Raw genomic sequence first — 16,610 nt, forward strand, 5'->3', positions numbered from 1 at the left:
TTATAGTTTTATTTAAAAAAAAAAATGCAGACAGACAGTTCTTGCATAATTTGTTAGTTTCTCAATTCATAATTTTTTTTGTTGTTTTTGATTTACTTCATTGTGAAAAATGCAAGCAAATACTGTACGAAAAGTGAATATCAATTTAGTTACATCGTTTAAATTATATTCCTGACCAGTTTTATATAGTTAATGTAAATGTAAGTTTTACAGGTACTAATATTTATATACTAATATTTTTCCCAGTTATATTAATTATATGTGATTAAGTGTACATGTGTGGCCTGGTTTCTTGGGTGATGAGGTGTGTGTGCCCATGCCCACCTTTGTCAATACCCAGGCTTCTATGTGTTAATGTGCCTGTTCATGTTAGTGTTTCTGGCTGTTTACTGCAGAGCTCTGGTTTTTTGGTGTTCATGAGTTTGTGTGTGTGTGTGTTTTGTATTTTCTTTACCTGCCCTATTCTGACAAATTCTGCCTGCCGTGCCTCCTCCTTCTTGCGTGCTGATTTTGGAGACTCTGGCAGCACGTCGCTGAATGACCGCCGGTTTAACATGTTCTGGGGAGAAAAAGGAACCTAAACATGGAACACCAACAGCCAAAATGTTGCCCACACACACGCACACACACACACACACACGCACACACACACACAAACACACACACACACACACACACACACACACACACACACACACACACACACACACACACACACACACACAAATGGAAGGAAAAAGAAAGCAGAAAGGGATCTTAGCGACTGACCCTGGCAGGGGGTGACAGCAGCAGGAGTGAAACACATTGAGAAATAAGTCGTGTTAGGAGCAACAGTGAAAGGAGGAGGGGGGAAAAAAACAAGAGAAATAAGAACAAAAGTGTGAGGAGAGAGAGCCCTGCTGAGAAAGTCAGCATTGCAGTAGTATCCAGTCGGTGTGGTGCAGTATGCAGAGGCAGACCGAGGGCTGCAGTGGAATACAGCAGACAAGCTCAGCAGTGGCTACAGTCACAGCCAGTGACTGAAGTGACAAGGAGGAGGTGGAGGAGAACTACATATGTACTTTATGGATGGCCAAAAAGTAATTCCATCCAAAAACGCACAACCGCAGGTCTTTGGACCTTGTACTCGACCGGTGGGCAGCAGTGAAGCTGTACCTTGTGCAGGTCAGGCATGAGGTCTTGGTAGAGCGAGCGAATCAACATGTCAAGAGTCCGCTGGCGCTTCTGGGCAAACGTTGGCGTCTCCAGTGTGGCTTTCTCTCCATTGATTACTGGCATAGAGGAAAAAAAAAAGATTAGTTTAAGAAAAGCACTAATGGTGCAAATTAACTGGTCATATTAACATACAGCATCTTACATTTGACTAATAAAAAGTCCCTGAATTCGTGGTGATCAGTAAATACAGGTGGAGATGGGAGAGGGGGTCCAAACAGTGGAACACTCTCCTCTGAGAAAATCTTCAACCTGTGACAGAGCAAATAAATAGAATCTCTTTTACATTTACAATGGATGTATAGCACATTACACAGTATGGAAAAGTAAAGTCTCTCTCAAGGAAATGTCAGAAACGAGCAAAACGACCTGTGGCCATAATTAAAGTGAGTTTTGTAGGTAAGGACAGTCACAAGGAACAGCACAAACACAGCATTAATCAAAGCCACTTACCTGTAACTGTCATTCTGGCTATTATACCTAACTAATGCAAAAATATCTGGAAGTGAAAGTAAAGGAAACACTGATCATTTGGGAGACGCAGTAGCAGTCCGTATGTCTTCAGTCTTACAGGGCTGACGTGTTTTCTGTTCATTAGCCGAAGCTCCTCTGATTACCACTTCATTTCTCTGACATTCATTGTCAATGTGAAGGATACGGGTGAAGTGCGATCGGATCATAGACGGTTTGAAGGACGACGATGCGTCATCCCCTTCCTGGAATACTATGGTAACGATGTCATTTCCAATGTGCCTCTTTCTTTCCACCTGTCGGAGGACGACAGACACAATGGACACAAAGATGAGAAACCTACCCTCAGTGCTCGATGATGATTGTCTTTACACGTGGATTAATGTATTTTAAGGTCACTTAAGGGCAAAGGAACAAACAAAAATATTATCAGCTTTACAGTTATGTATTTACACATACAGGAAAATTAGCATTCATTTGGAGTCTGTCCACCAGATAAATCTAAGTCCTGGAGTTTCAGTTACATTGAAATTGTGGCAATCGGGGCGCAAAGTGGATCTTAGCATCGTAATTACCTCCATGAGCTGTTGTTGCCGCTCCTACTGCTGAGCAAGTTGATAAGGGGCAAAAATCAGAGGCCAAAATGCAACTAACTTACTTGCCGTAGTTTTCGGAATACCTGCATTCACCTGTCCTTTCACATCAACCAGAACCTCTTCCTCATGTCCCCTGGGGACGTGTACATCACAGTTTCGCCTACACTAACTCTTTGAGAGAAATATCTCACTATTTAGCTGCTACATGCTCAAGCTGGTTGCTAACTGTGTTTGGTCCTGGGAAGGTAGCGTTAAGTGGGTTTATCTGAGCTTTTCCCCTGAAACAGCTGCTTGTAGTATCTGGAAATGACACAACAATAATGTAAAACCAAAACAATGAGATCAGCTGACGGTTAAAAGGTTGGTAGAGCTGCATGAAACTATAGTTTTGGGGGATAATTCTCTGTGGGTTTGTTGCTACAAATGATCCCTTTCACATCACACATTGTCATTCCATCATCTGATGACATAAAAATATAAAAACATGACTATAGCAGCTTTAACATTAATTACTCCGTATCACTGTGTATGTGTGTGTGCATGTGTTTGGAAGACAGTGTCATTCTAACAGCAAACATTTTCCAAGCTCTCACACCATAAACACTTTGACAAGTGGTGATAATTTCAGCTCTTTGATCTCAAAACTTCAGAGGCAGCAACATCAAGCACTTGTACTGCACGAGCTCCCGTCTCACCGGCTTGTTTTTCCTTCTCTGCTTTTGCTATTTTATTAGATTCTCCTTGTCACAACAACAATTTTGGTGACCCTTCCGACATTTCATCTTATAATGCCATCAAGTCAAAATTTTGTTTGTAGATACCTGAGAAAGTTACAAATTGCTTCGCATGAGATTTGCTGTGGACATTCATGGTTCTTAAACGGTGAATCTTTAAACTTTTAGTGACTCCCTTTTCTCACCCATTTCTTCTAGCACGTGGATCTCAAGGGTTAGAAGTCCGACCCAACATGAGACTGTGGGGTATTTAGAAAAGAGAGAGCTGTGAGATCTTGAAAGTTGTATTCTCTCTCTTTTGGATGAGTAAAAAATGTAATAAATCTCAATGTCTACAGCCATGCTAGCAGCTCTGTGAGACTGCACTTAACCACAACAGTGCTTTGAGCTAAATGCTCACAATGAGTTTAGCGTGTTAGCATGATATCACACGAAACTCAAAGTACAGCCGAGGCTGATGGGAATGTCATTAGTTTTGCTGGAACTTGGTCAGCAACTAAAGTATTAAACTTAAAATTAAGACTTGATGCTGATGCTGGATGAGAGATGAAAACTAAAGGGAACGCCAAACAATCACTATTTAGAAGAACATCAATGTTTGTACCAAATCTCATGGAAATCCATCCAATAGTTGTCGGGATCAGTGTGGCACTAGTGGAAAATCAGGGGATCACCAAAGCCATCAAAACACATCCCCTGGGAGACCATAGATGTCTGTACAAAATATCATGTCATTTCCTCTTATAGTTGTTGATATTTCAGTCTGGACCAAAGTGGTGGGGCAACTGACCAACACCGCCATGCATACAGCCAGCTTGTAAAACAAATCTGAACATAAATCTTAAATAAAACAAAACAAACAAAATGAAATAAAAATAAAAACAATAAATGTGGCAATAGTGACTAAAAATGCACAGCTACGAAGCCACCCACCTGCTGCTTGTTCTCTTTAGAGTAGGGTAACATGGTGGACACATGGAACATGAGCTCATGGCCCTGATACACTGTGTAGATGGACTTAATTCCTGTAGTGTCGTCTGCAGGTTAAAGAGAGACGGAAACAGAAGATGACAAAGAATAAACACTGGAATATTTGAAAGCCTTTTTCTTTTTCTTTTTTTTTTTTAAATGACGTAAAGGGTTAGGGATATATTGTGATTCAGCAGATGTGCGCTCTCTTACTCTTGGTGTCTAGCCCTCCACGGTAACCTGCCCATCCCTGCAGCGTAATAGTATCACCCAGCAGATTGAGAAACTTTTCAAAGCTCTCACTCCCCGTCTCTGAAACACACACAGGATTTCTGACTTAGCAGATATCTTCTGTTATACTAAATAATGTTTTGTTAAAGGGGCAGATTGACATTTTGGGAAATACATTTGTTCCTTTTTTTTTTTTCTGAGAGCAAGATGAGAGGATCAATAACCTCATTTCTGTCCGTTCACTGTGAAGCTGGAGCTAGCTAGCTAGCTAGCTGCTTCTCCCCGTTTCCAGTCTTTATGCTAAGCTAAGATAACCTTCTGCGGGCTTTAGCTACATATTGAATGGACAGATATGAGAGTTGTATTGATCTTCTCATCTTACTCCTAGCAAGAAAGTGAATAAGCGAATTTGTCAAAATGTCAAACTTGCCCTTTAATAGGTTTGGACATTGAAAAAGTTGAGTAAAGAGAGATTTACCATTGCTAAACATCTCGTCATCTGTGAGCTGTCCATCTTTGGCATACAGGACACCAAATTTAAAATTGACAGAACCCTGAAAAGTTATAGTTGGTTAAAATTATGAAGTGATTTATTTATTAACATGTGCGATTAATATTATTTTACTATTGAGAGACAGAGCTGCTATTGTAATTATCTTTCCGTGACAACAAGACAAACGATATACCTAAAGAGAAATGACGTCAGAATGGCAAAAATAGTTAAAGATGGCAAAGTTCCTGCAAATTCTGGACAATATTAAAGAGTGGGTGTCCGTTATGATATGTGGGTGTGTGAAGGTGACTGGAAAGCCACACAAAAGCCTTGAAATCAAATGCCAGACAGCTACAAAAAACAATCAACAAATAAGCTAATCTTCACTGTGAAAGCAGTATCATCCCATACCTCCTGTTCCTCCAACACCAGCAGGTCCTGAGGAAAGAGGACATTATTATTATTATCATTTACACTGATCAGCACTCCAGGAAGAGATGACACAGCCTGAGGATAGCAACGAGTTTAGGGGCCTGCCATGAAATGGACCAGTGTTACATTTCATAAAGAGCAGGCAGATGCTCTGGAGTTACTCTCACCTTCTGAATCTCCGGGTTCAGGATCTCCCTGGGGCCTTTCTCAAACCTGTCCATGTTCATTGCACTGGGAATAAGGACAGGAGGAAAAGGAGGAGTGGAGGAAGTGGTGATGAAAAAGAAGATAACAGGGTGTACGATTAATGGAAGACAAATAGCCCAAAGGATTACACAGAAAAAGGAGACGTGATACAGGGGATTTCTCATCCTGTTTGTACCATTTGTACTATTCAGAGTTTGAGTAGCGACGCTGCTCAGCCTGAGGACTGTATAATCTCCAGTCTCCTGTATCATGCATCTCATTATATCCTGTTACAGTCCAGTCTTCTACTGGAGAGTGGTAACATTAAGTGCATTGTGTGTGGTCCAGTATTAGTCTACCTGGCAAAACTTGACAGTCAATCTCTCAGTCACCATTCTTAAATATTATGTTACATCTCTCTTGGGATGTCTTAATTCTGCACCGAACAAACTACCTAAAACTAACTGATGATGGATTTGAAAGGATTCAGATATTGTTAAGTGGACTCAGAACAATTGAACCACATGCATACAACCTAAACAGGAAACTGGAGGCTCGTTTTAGGAGCGAATGCTTCACGCTTGCTCTTGCACTTGCACAAAGAATTTCACACGGGAAAACGCAACAATGGCCCTTACTGTGAGGTAATGTTATTCTGTTATTGAGGTAAAACGTTTACTGTTGAGACCAAGCTGTGTCTATCCCATCTCAAATAAAATGTCGTCACAAGCCACTGGAGACTAAATATTAAAAGAGTTCTTCATACAGGTGTGATGATACTTTGTTTAAATAATAAACACACAAGGAGTGTTATTAAGTTAACACTTAATAACATACTGTATCTGTGCATGTGTCGCATTTAGGTATCAAATATAGCAACACTGTATGCAAGTATTCATTTTTCAGTACCGGCATCAGATAACCACCAGTATTAATTCTCATATGTAATGTAGAGAGTGAATTGACTGTGTCAGTGTGGAGCTCCAGGCTGCATTTCTCACCTGAGGATGGACTTGACTGATAGTGTTTTGGTCGGGCTGTAGGGGAGGCTGATCTTCAGAGTGCCCTGGGCGAACGAGGATGACATAGATCAGGGATTACAAACTGTTAGCACTGCTGGCTTAAATTTCCTTTTCTTTGAGGAGTCACGTCATCAAATTATGTTTTTATGTGTCTCAGAAATGATTTCTGAGGCTATTGAAGAGGGATCGTAAAATGCGCGTCTATAAACCTGTTGCACTGTTCATTGTTGAAAGTATATCAAGCAAACTCGGTTTAACCCTAAAGAAAATCACAGCACTCAACATATTTTTCAGGTAGTCATAAAATGATTACAGGGAACCAAATTAAACCTGTTCTGTTCAACAACAACAACAACATCCTGTACCAGTTAGAGTCTGACAGAAACAAGACAAATCAATGTGATCAGGCAGCGGAGGTGCACCACCCTAATCAGCCAGTCAGGCCAAAATTAGATCCAAGCTATCTTGGTCATGAAGCTGAGTCACCACACTACAAACACACAAAAATGAACATGGATTTTGCACACACACCTACACACACACACGGTGATTCAAAATTGGAGTAGCAGAGCCCCTAAAGATGCCATTTCGTGCCTTCTCATGTTCCGATCACAGAGAAAGTACCACCTACGACTGTGGATTCAACAATGTGCATGTTCAAGGTGAATTTATGCCCCAGTGCACTAAAAGCTTCAGAAGCTTCTATTCTGATTGTGGAGAAATTTACCAAAATAAATAATCAAATAAATTATTTCCATTTCAAGCCATTTTATACTTCTGCTCCACTACAATCAAGATGGAAATATTTAACTTTTTCCTCTTTACTGATCGGATTAAGTTTTTACAAAAATGAAACATATGATGAAATTATACAAAACAATAAATTCTTCACAAGTTAACTAGTGATTCCCACAAAAGCTGTGTCTCGTTTGTGTCCTTGTCACATTTCAGATGTCAATGAGTTTTTAGCAGCTCCATCAAAGAAAGATTTCCCTTCTTAACTTCTCAGATGGTTTCATTTGAATAACAGTTTGATGCTCAAAAGCTAAAATGATCCATTATTTTGATTTTAAGAAAAAGCAAAGATTAGCTACATCAGTAAAATGCTACTTACACATTGGTGAATCAAAATTTACAGTTAATGTAATATCTAATAATATATCAGTCACCTGAACAGTTTTCCTCCAGAACTGGTGCCGTATAAAAATGATCCTTAGAACTACAAGAGGTCAAAAACTCCACAAGGAACCTTTCCATATAATTTCAAATGCAGGACTTTCACTTTGTAATACATTATTTTTACATTGATACGTTGCTACTTCTGCTTCAGTAAAGGTTCCTTGCACAGATGGTGAACTCACAGACTTTCTCCAGAGGATGGCTCTGTACTGAGGGACCCGCTGGTTGTTCTGGTCTGAGAGGACGACTGACAGGTAGAAGGGATTCTTCTCTGCATCTGTGCCCACATAGTTCTGGTGGACTGAGGGGAGGCGGAGAAAATATACAGAGAAAATGACACATATACATTGGATGTTTAACAGGTGTGGACGTCAGGGTCAAAATATCAAAGAGTGACTGACGACGTTGACGTTGAGGTTTTACTTATTTTAGGTAGAAAATCTGCTTTTCTGCACTTTTATGTTTTCTCTTAATGACCAGATTTTATCTTTTCCTTCTAAAATGTTTAAGTATTCATTGGTCCCTTTCATCCTCTCTGTCTTGGCCTGTCTTTCTTTTTGTCCTCCTTCCCACTCTTTCTTTCATTATTTTCTGACTCCCTTTCATTTATCCCCCCCATCGCCAGTCCTTTTACATGGGGGCAGACAAAGATCTCCTGACAACACCACAGCAGAGTCACACATTCATGCCTCTGCCTCTTTGGTTGACAGGGTAACATCCTCAGAAATAATGCCGAACAGACCTGCAAACCCAATTAAACGCAGGAGCTCTGCCTGCATTGCTGTCCCTTTCTTTGTCCTCGTCTAATTCCTTCTTTTCCTCTGTTGTTTTCTTTATTCCACAATCTCACTCTCTTTCTCCTTATGGTTTCCGGCTCTGTTTATTCTCCATTTGCCGTTTTTATACTTCAGGAAAGCAATGACTTTGCGAGGCTGGGTTGCATTTATATACTTAGCTTCAACCGTCTTTAGCTTTTTCTCTGTGTGAGTAGAAAGTGGATTCTAAGTGTCTCCGATCAGGAATTATCATTGCACCTGATGCAAGACAACAGGGAAGCAAACAAGGGCAAACTGTTTTATTATTCCTCAGCTAATCAAGAAGGAATTCAGATTTCAAGTCATTGTATTGGGTGCTTCATCAGACAGGAAATGTTCATATTAGGATAACTGGCCTCGAGTTCATAATGTGTTGTGTTACACGGTACACAGCTCTGCTCAGGCTGTGAGACACAGATGGCTCAGCTGCAGTCCAAACAGGTTTGAGCCAAATTTCTGGAGACGTAGCTCATTTTTAAACTGCTCATGCTACAGCATGATTAGAACTTGACCCTGATTAGAGGAGAAAACACATTTCTTTTCTTCCACTTGCTGACTTTTTGCTGTCTAACTTTCCTTCACATCCATCCTCAGGCTTCTGTCCTTTATCTCAACCTCTCAGCTGAGGCATTCTTCCTGATTTGAGCCACAGTAAGGAAACCTGGACAATCATTTGTTGCACAACTTGCTGCGACTCTGAGACCCGGCAGGGTGCTAATGAGGACGGTGAGATGATGAGGGTCAGAAAGGTGAAGGAACAGGTGACCAACTCTAATGTATTTTTTAAACAATCTCTTGCTTCCTTTAATGGCTCCTGCTAGCGTGCTGTGCAGCGCCGGGCTCATTTCAGAAGCCCACAGTCCGATCTTAAATGTGTTATCTGTTGGAGGCAAGCCTTTTGCTCTGTCTGGTGAGGCTGCGTGTCCTCCATGGGCTTCCTCCCTTGGTGGTGTATGGGATTAGAGTGTAGTTGAGACTCTCAGTGGGGATATGGCTGGATGCTAACAAGTTTTGGCCATGAATGAAGAGCGGTGCAGCATGAGGACGAGGCTGACTTCATAAGATAAGGAGTATCCTGTGGACTGGGGAATAAATTCAGAGGATGTTTTATTTCTGCGGCATCTGAGAGCCAGTTTATATGCTCTTCCTCACCCTAACCCCTTAAGTTTCCTTCTTAGTCTCACACTAACTCAGTGTGCGAGTGTGTGTGTTTTTTTAAACAGAGCACAACAGAGCAGCACTGACCTTTTCCCAGGAAGTATTTAAAGAACCATCTGGTGTGGTACTCTGGATTCTCCAGATGGACATCGGTTCTTCTCCAGGTTCCTGGAGTGTAGTCCGAAGTCTGTTTGTCACACACATACACACAGAAACACACACAGACACGCGCACACACGCGCACACACACACACACACACACACACACACACAGAGTCATCATGATGGTCACAGCTTGAGTCACAGCAGTCTTCTCTGCAGAATGCTGTTACACAATGCAGGCATACAGATTATAGTACAGGGCAGGGAATCAGATACTGTGCAGCTAAAGCACTGGCACAGTGAGCTGTAGTCTGACTTTTTACTGTTATCATTGTTGCATCATGATTATGTAAAGATTCTCAATTAAAAACTGGAAAGCCATTTATAACATGACATCTTAAAACTGGACCAGGATTTGAGACAAAAGCAAGGAACTGAATCACGTCAGGACAGAGGATTGAAACAGACATGAACCGTGGCTGCATTTTAAAAGTTCCATAACAAAAGATCAACAAAGCTCAACAAATGCTGGGAACAATTAAAACTGAACTGAATGTGATGCACAAAGGTTGTTGACGTTGACTGTAAGTTTATAAGAATACAATAGCAACTTGACTTTTAAAGACATAAAGCAGGAATACGGTTGGACAGCAATGTTGTCACAAAGCTGTTAAATGTTGTCAATTTACAGACATTGTTGTCAATCTAGAGACATTTAGAACAACATTATTTACCTCCATGGAAACACTTTATCCCGTGTATTTAGCATTTATAAGCAGTATATGAACATTTAATAGATGGGTTATAACACAACACTAATGTAGTTGTAAGCAGATGTTAGGACATTTTTTGAGTTTTTATTCATGAAAATATTGGACATTATTTGTAACTTCTCCTATTTTATTTTATATTATTAGATCACTTTTACTATATTGTCATTCATTATCTGTTTATGCAGCAGCTTCCATGGGAGGAGTTGCAGTTGTTAAAAAGTAATATAGAGAAATATATATATATATATATATATATATCTGCCTATAATTACATTATAGTGTGTTATGAATCATTTATTATTATTCATATAAATGAAATTATATACTGCCTATAAATGCTAAAAATAGCACCATTATGATTTCTGGGGGAGATATCCACATTGATGCATTTATCAATATAAAATACACTAAACACAAACACAAAAAAGTGTGGCCCAAAAAAATGACTCTCTGTTATTTCGTCCATAAACTTACTGATTGATTTAACAAATTCGATTTACTGACGGCTTGAGTCTGTTGTACCAATTTAAAAAATTGGTAAAAAAAAACGAACGAAACAAACTCATGCATCATTTACTACCTAAATTGGACTGCTCATCATTTACCGAGGTTAGTGAGAGCAAGATATGGCGGGTGGATGGGTATGAGCATGTGTGCACAAAAGTGTATTATACTTTATTGTGTACCTCATCTGATGAGCCATTCTCCACCCTGAAGCGTCCTGCCCTCTGAATAGCCCCATCTGCGTCACTGGAAATCAGCTGAGAGGGAGACAGAGAAAGACAGAGAGAGAGAGAGACATGTTTAAAATTAGACACCTGACAAATCATGACTTGTGGCAGACAGTAATAAGCAGGTCATAAGTACATTAGAGCTGGCTATCATCACGCACAAAAGAGGAACCCCGGCAGACACATCACCTCCATGTGACAACAGTGGCATGAGTCTTCCCCTCTATGGTTTACCAACACTTTTTTTAAATCATCAATAATTACTCAAGTCTGTGCAATGACTTGTTCAACTCCTTTTGCTGTAAAAATCTCTTTTTATGGCTCTTTTCATTCTCACATCTGCCACCCTCTACTTATCGCTCCAATTATCTGTCTCTTGCTGACTCAACTCTCTGTAGTACAGCGCTGGAGAGGAGACATTATGAGAGCGAAATGGGACAGTTAATGATAGTGGGAGAGTGAGCGAAACAAGAGAGGGCAGGGGACACGAACACAATGTATCCTGTGTAAGTATTTACAACTTAAAGGGAATGTATGTGTGCCGGCTTCCTCGCTGACGAGAACAAGGTGACAACTGTTCCCATATGTGAGCTGCACAACACTCTGTATGTCACTCTACAACATGGTGTTTCCTGTGTTAACCTTAGGAGAAAAGTTGCTCTGCTATGTTAGCAGCAGTAGTTGGCCGAGCATTCTTGGCCTAGACTAAAATATCTTCCAAAATGTTAGATGGATTGTCATGAAATTTGGTTCAGACGTTCATGTTCCCTTCAGGAGGAAGTATTGTAACTTTGGTGATCCCTCGCTTTTCATTTTGTGCCACAGCTGGATTTTGGATGCTATGCTAGCCTTAGCATTTAGCTAGCATTTTTTGTTTTGTTTAAATTCTGGACAGAGCCAAACTAGCCGTCTCCCCCTGCTTTCAGTCTTTATGTTTAGCTTGGCATGACTGTAGACTCTCTCTTGGCACCACAAAACCACAACTTTTCCTTTTTACATTTCAGCTTTTGTATGCATCAAACAAACAAGATATATGTGTTTTTTTCCCTTTGGACAGAGCCAGGTTAGCTGTTTCCAGTCTTTAAGCTAAGCTAACCATTTCCTGGCGGTAGCTTCTATCAGACAGACGTAAGAGTGGTATTGATGTTCTCATCTAACTCTTGGCAAGAAAGCTAAAACACTTATTTGTCAAAATGTCTGACTATTCCTTTCACTTTCCTTCACTTCTGGGAAATGTGCAATCGGTTGCAAAGAACAGACGTTTACATTGCTGCAAACCTTCCTCAGGTCAGATTTACCTCTTCATAGATCTCAATATTACTCTTAAAAAAAGAAAATAAGTCAAATGGGGAAGTTTTTTCTATACATCTTTCACAACCTATGTAAACATATTTGTCTGTATAAATATGTACAGTTAAATATATTAGATGTGATATTGATTTCTCAATGACTCTATGAGTCAAGTGTTCAGTCAGTCAGTGTTGCTGCTATCAACTGACTGAGTGATTTTTTTTTTTTCGCTCTTGAAGACATCTACAAAACCCCCTTCAATCTATTCCTCTTCACATCCTCATTTCCTTTTTAACCCCCAACACTGTCGCACTGAGTGATGTTTTGTTGCCAGGCAACAAAAGACAGTCTCCCCTCCCTGGTTGGTCTTTTTCCTCCTCCCTTTTTTATTCTCTGCATCTTTGCCCTCTCCTCTTTGACCGTCTCTTGACTGTTGCGCTCTATCTTGCTCCGCTCGCCGATGGGGGTCTGCTTTGTTGACGTGTAAATTTAAAAAGGAGTTGTGGTGCGACTGTGTATCCCTGCACACACTGTGATACGTCCAGATGGCCTACAATGGTCTGGAGGAGCCAAGCAAGAAGACGATGAAAAGGAAGTTCCTAGGAGATTGGGACTGATCTCCAGGAAGTACACACGGACACAATGAAACCAACTAATGATTATTCTCATTATCGATTAATCTGCTGATTCTTTTCTCGATTAATCGTTTAGTCCATAAAATATCAGAAAATACCGATGTCCATCCCAGTCTTTCAGGGTACAAGGTGACGTCTTCACATATATCTGGTTTTGTCTGACCAACTGTCAAAAACCCAAAGATATTCCCTGTACAATGATGTAAAACAGGGAAACCAGGAAATCCTTGTATCAGAGAGGCTGACAGCAGCAATTTTCTGGAACTTTTGCTTGAAAAATTACTCAAAGGATAAAGTGATTATCGGAATATTTGCTGATTATTTTTCTGTTGATAGACTGAACAGGTTTTTGAAGTATCCCAAATTTTCTTTGAGCATGTCAACACCATATCCTGGTGTCAGAAACCCGGATAAGCTAGCTGGAGCGCTTTAATAGAAACCGGGAGAGTGTGGCATGTAAACACTGTAGCCTATCTCGGCTCTACAGTCTTTATAGAGGAGGTCATCAACTGAAATTATGTTGTATTTTGTCAGTAAAACAAACGATGTGATGGTAAATAATGATGAATACTGAATTACATCATAATGTAAATAACGATCAACACGATGAAACAAAGGGAAAAGTCTGACTTCAGCTGTTGAGGTAGCACAGGCGGTACAGAAATGAGGCTGAGATGTTCAAGAATCCCAAACACAACCTGGATACTGTTATGGTCGTGTGTACAGGGATATGAATAACCAGGTTTCTCATGTATCATGCTAACGTCACATCCCGAACATGATCAAAACCAGGTTAAGACTCAAAACCAGGACACTAATTTGCATGTAAACATAATTATTATCCCAGATAAAACTTCTGGCATCGTTAAAGGGAGGTAGTGAGGTCTATGCACAATGATAGATAATTAAAAGCATCTTGTGAATGGCTGTCTAAACAGGGCACAGTGTTTATCTGTTTGGAGAGTGGGTGGCATGGCCTACTTCAGCAGCTCATTAGATCATGTCAGACAGTACAATGAGAGAGAGAGTGATGAGAGTGTGCTCATCATGGAAAGAGAGAGAGGGTTAAAGTCCATTCAAAACATTCCTGTGGGTAAGTGAGGATAAAAGGCAAGAGCTTTACACTCTGACTAAAATCATTAATAACTGCCACACTGACTTTATTGTTCATGCTAAATTAAATCTGATATGCAGTACTGTTGCTGGGGGATTAGAAGTACTGCATGGACCCAGAGGTAAAATACTAGATCTCAAATGGGCAAGATCTCTGCTTCTTATAGAAATTAAATAGCATGATTCTTCACACCATATTGATACCTTATCATCCTGAATGTGCTCACTTTTGGTTTAGTCCATATATCTGTTCTTTACTGTCACAGTTTTGTCACAGTTCATTCATGCATTCATTCATTCATTCATTCATTCACAACCCTCTTATCATATCAGTTCACTGCCACTCCCTGCTGTCCGCAGTAACCCCAGCTCTTCCCTCCTTTCAGCCACCTGACTCTTGCCCGCCCACCTACTCGCCTGTTCCCAATTCCCTAATCAATTCCTTGAATATACAGTTTCACTTTTGCATTTTCAAAACATATCAAATGTCTTGTTTTGTCCAAAGCGATACTTAGAAACATTAACCATCACAAAAGGAGATCATAAAAGGAGCAAATCCTCTCAAATTAAAAGCTGCAACCAGCTAATGTTTGGCATTTGTTGCTTCAAAAATAAGTTAATTGACTGACAAAATAGCTGCCAATTAGTTCTCACTAGATTGACTAATCGTTTAAAGTCAAAATGATAATGAATTGACTTTGAGTGGAAAATAATTTTGAAAAAAGCATGAAAGTGTTGTGATTTCACAATATCCTGTTGTCAAAATTAATGATTCCAAGCAAAATGTAATTAAAAGCTGAGAAAAGGTGTCATCAAGGTGTTTGTTCTACACGATTGAAGAGATTCGTCTGATGTAAAACATAATACTTGAACACAGGTCATGCAATTGAACAATGCTGTCATAAAAAACATCAATATTGTAAAAATATTTCTATTAATTTGACATTGATTTCACCCAGCCCTAATATGCTCACAAGTAAAGCATTAGCTGTGTTGTCTCCCTGAGGTATACTGTATATAAGGAGATAACACAGTCTAGAGGCTGGAGAGCCATGCATGTTTACTGCAGGTGTGAAGCTCTGATAAACGACAGAGGTTTCTGTGCAGTAATTGGCTGTGTCTTAGGAGAGGCTGCAGAAAATACTGTCTTCTCCCCTTTTCATATGCATATTAATGGCCCGGAAAACAAATATATTTTCCGTATGTTTCCTGACGTGGTGGTAAGAGCTTGTATTTGCATGTGTTTATATGTGAGTGAATGAGTTTCACTAATCCGTTAAGGTCAGTGCATTTGTGTGTGTGTGTGTGTGTGTGTGTGTGTGTGCAGAAAATGGAAAGTAAATGTCGAAGATATAGGCCGCTATCTCCCTCCATTTCTTTCGCCTACTGCAACATTAACTGACCAATCGCAGGATAATGGAGGGGAAACCAATGCAGCGTTCAGACAGAGTGATACACTGGCTTCCTAGTGTATGTATGTATGTAGGTGTAGGTGTGTGTGTGTGTGTGTGTGTGTGTGTGTGTGTGTGTGTGTGTGTGTGTGTCTCCGTGTGTGTATACGTGTCTGCATGTGAGAAAAATGTGTGAAATTCGGTATTAAATGTACGTTTAGGTAAGTGTGCTGCTATGTGCGAATAGGCTCTTTCCTGTTTTTGGGTGAAAGAATGAAAAATGGCAGGAGAAAGGAGAGATTAAGCGCTCTGGGGAGTCTGTGTATGTGTGTGTGTGTGTGTGTGTGTGTGTGTGTGTGTCTAGGCATACACACATACATGCATCACGCAGCTACTGCTTCTAAATCATGCAACAGAAGAGGCGCAAAGAGGGAAAAGCTGCACTCCAACGATTCCCTTTGGGCCGGGAAGCAGGGGAGAAGCGGGAGCCTGCTATGCTTCTGCACTTAAACAAACAGCCCATAAAACACCTCACCACTGCCAGGGAGAATTAGTGGAGGGATGGGGCAGAGAAAAAAGAGAGGGGGCATCAAATGTATAGAGAGAGAGAGACAGAATGAGGGATGAAGCCGATGGGGAAGAGAGGCAAAGAGCGATGTGTAATGACAACAAAAAGCCAAATGATAAAAGAATAATAGCCGTCTCCGCTATGCGTAAGCCCATGGGAAGAGGGCCGGGCTGAGGCTTTCGAGCTTTATAGATGAAGAACACACACACACATACACACACATTTAAACAGCTCCCATTTTAGGGCATGACTCTAACATTTCACAAACACAATCGAGCTCACGGCGTACTCAGAGCCACCGATTTCCCCAAGGCTCACAGGACAAAAGGAGCGCTGCAGTGCAGAGAGAGTAGTGCGTGAGTGTGTGTGTGTGTGTGTATGTGTGTATTGGGGTATTAAATCAATACTTTTGTGAATGCTGATAGATAATTGATCTCATCAGTGGGCCTGTTCATGCACACTCACAATCCTCCAGTAAGGCAGAGAACTCGGGAGGCGTGGGTGGCGGC

The 16,610-nt window shown here is 40.5% G+C and overlaps 1 protein-coding gene across 5 annotated transcripts in view; it reads right to left on the reverse strand.

Annotated features, from left to right (window-relative positions):
* Positions 1-16,610, reverse strand: part of garnl3 (GTPase activating Rap/RanGAP domain like 3) — a 70,694-nt gene that overhangs the window by 21,722 nt on the left and 32,362 nt on the right. For 3 of the 5 annotated variants that reach the window (XM_056403216.1, XM_056403213.1, XM_056403215.1), the window contains exons 3-16: positions 11,060-11,134; positions 9,586-9,685; positions 7,708-7,826; positions 6,326-6,390; positions 5,306-5,369; positions 5,118-5,144; positions 4,692-4,767; positions 4,196-4,294; positions 3,947-4,050; positions 1,871-1,979; positions 1,666-1,711; positions 1,358-1,464; positions 1,156-1,271; positions 455-577 (exon numbers count right to left, since the gene is read on the reverse strand). In XM_056403216.1, coding sequence (XP_056259191.1) covers positions 455-577; positions 1,156-1,271; positions 1,358-1,464; positions 1,666-1,711; positions 1,871-1,979; positions 3,947-4,050; positions 4,196-4,294; positions 4,692-4,767; positions 5,118-5,144; positions 5,306-5,369; positions 6,326-6,390; positions 7,708-7,826; positions 9,586-9,685; positions 11,060-11,134 — 1,230 coding nt within the window. The remainder of the gene's footprint in view (positions 1-454; positions 578-1,155; positions 1,272-1,357; positions 1,465-1,665; positions 1,712-1,870; positions 1,980-3,946; positions 4,051-4,195; positions 4,295-4,691; positions 4,768-5,117; positions 5,145-5,305; positions 5,370-6,325; positions 6,391-7,707; positions 7,827-9,585; positions 9,686-11,059; positions 11,135-16,610) is intronic. The other 2 variants (XM_056403217.1, XM_056403214.1) reach the window with 1 other exon arrangement.

Source organism: Seriola aureovittata, chromosome 18, assembly GCF_021018895.1.
Source record: "Seriola aureovittata isolate HTS-2021-v1 ecotype China chromosome 18, ASM2101889v1, whole genome shotgun sequence".
Classification (NCBI taxonomy): Eukaryota; Metazoa; Chordata; class Actinopteri; order Carangiformes; family Carangidae; genus Seriola; species Seriola aureovittata.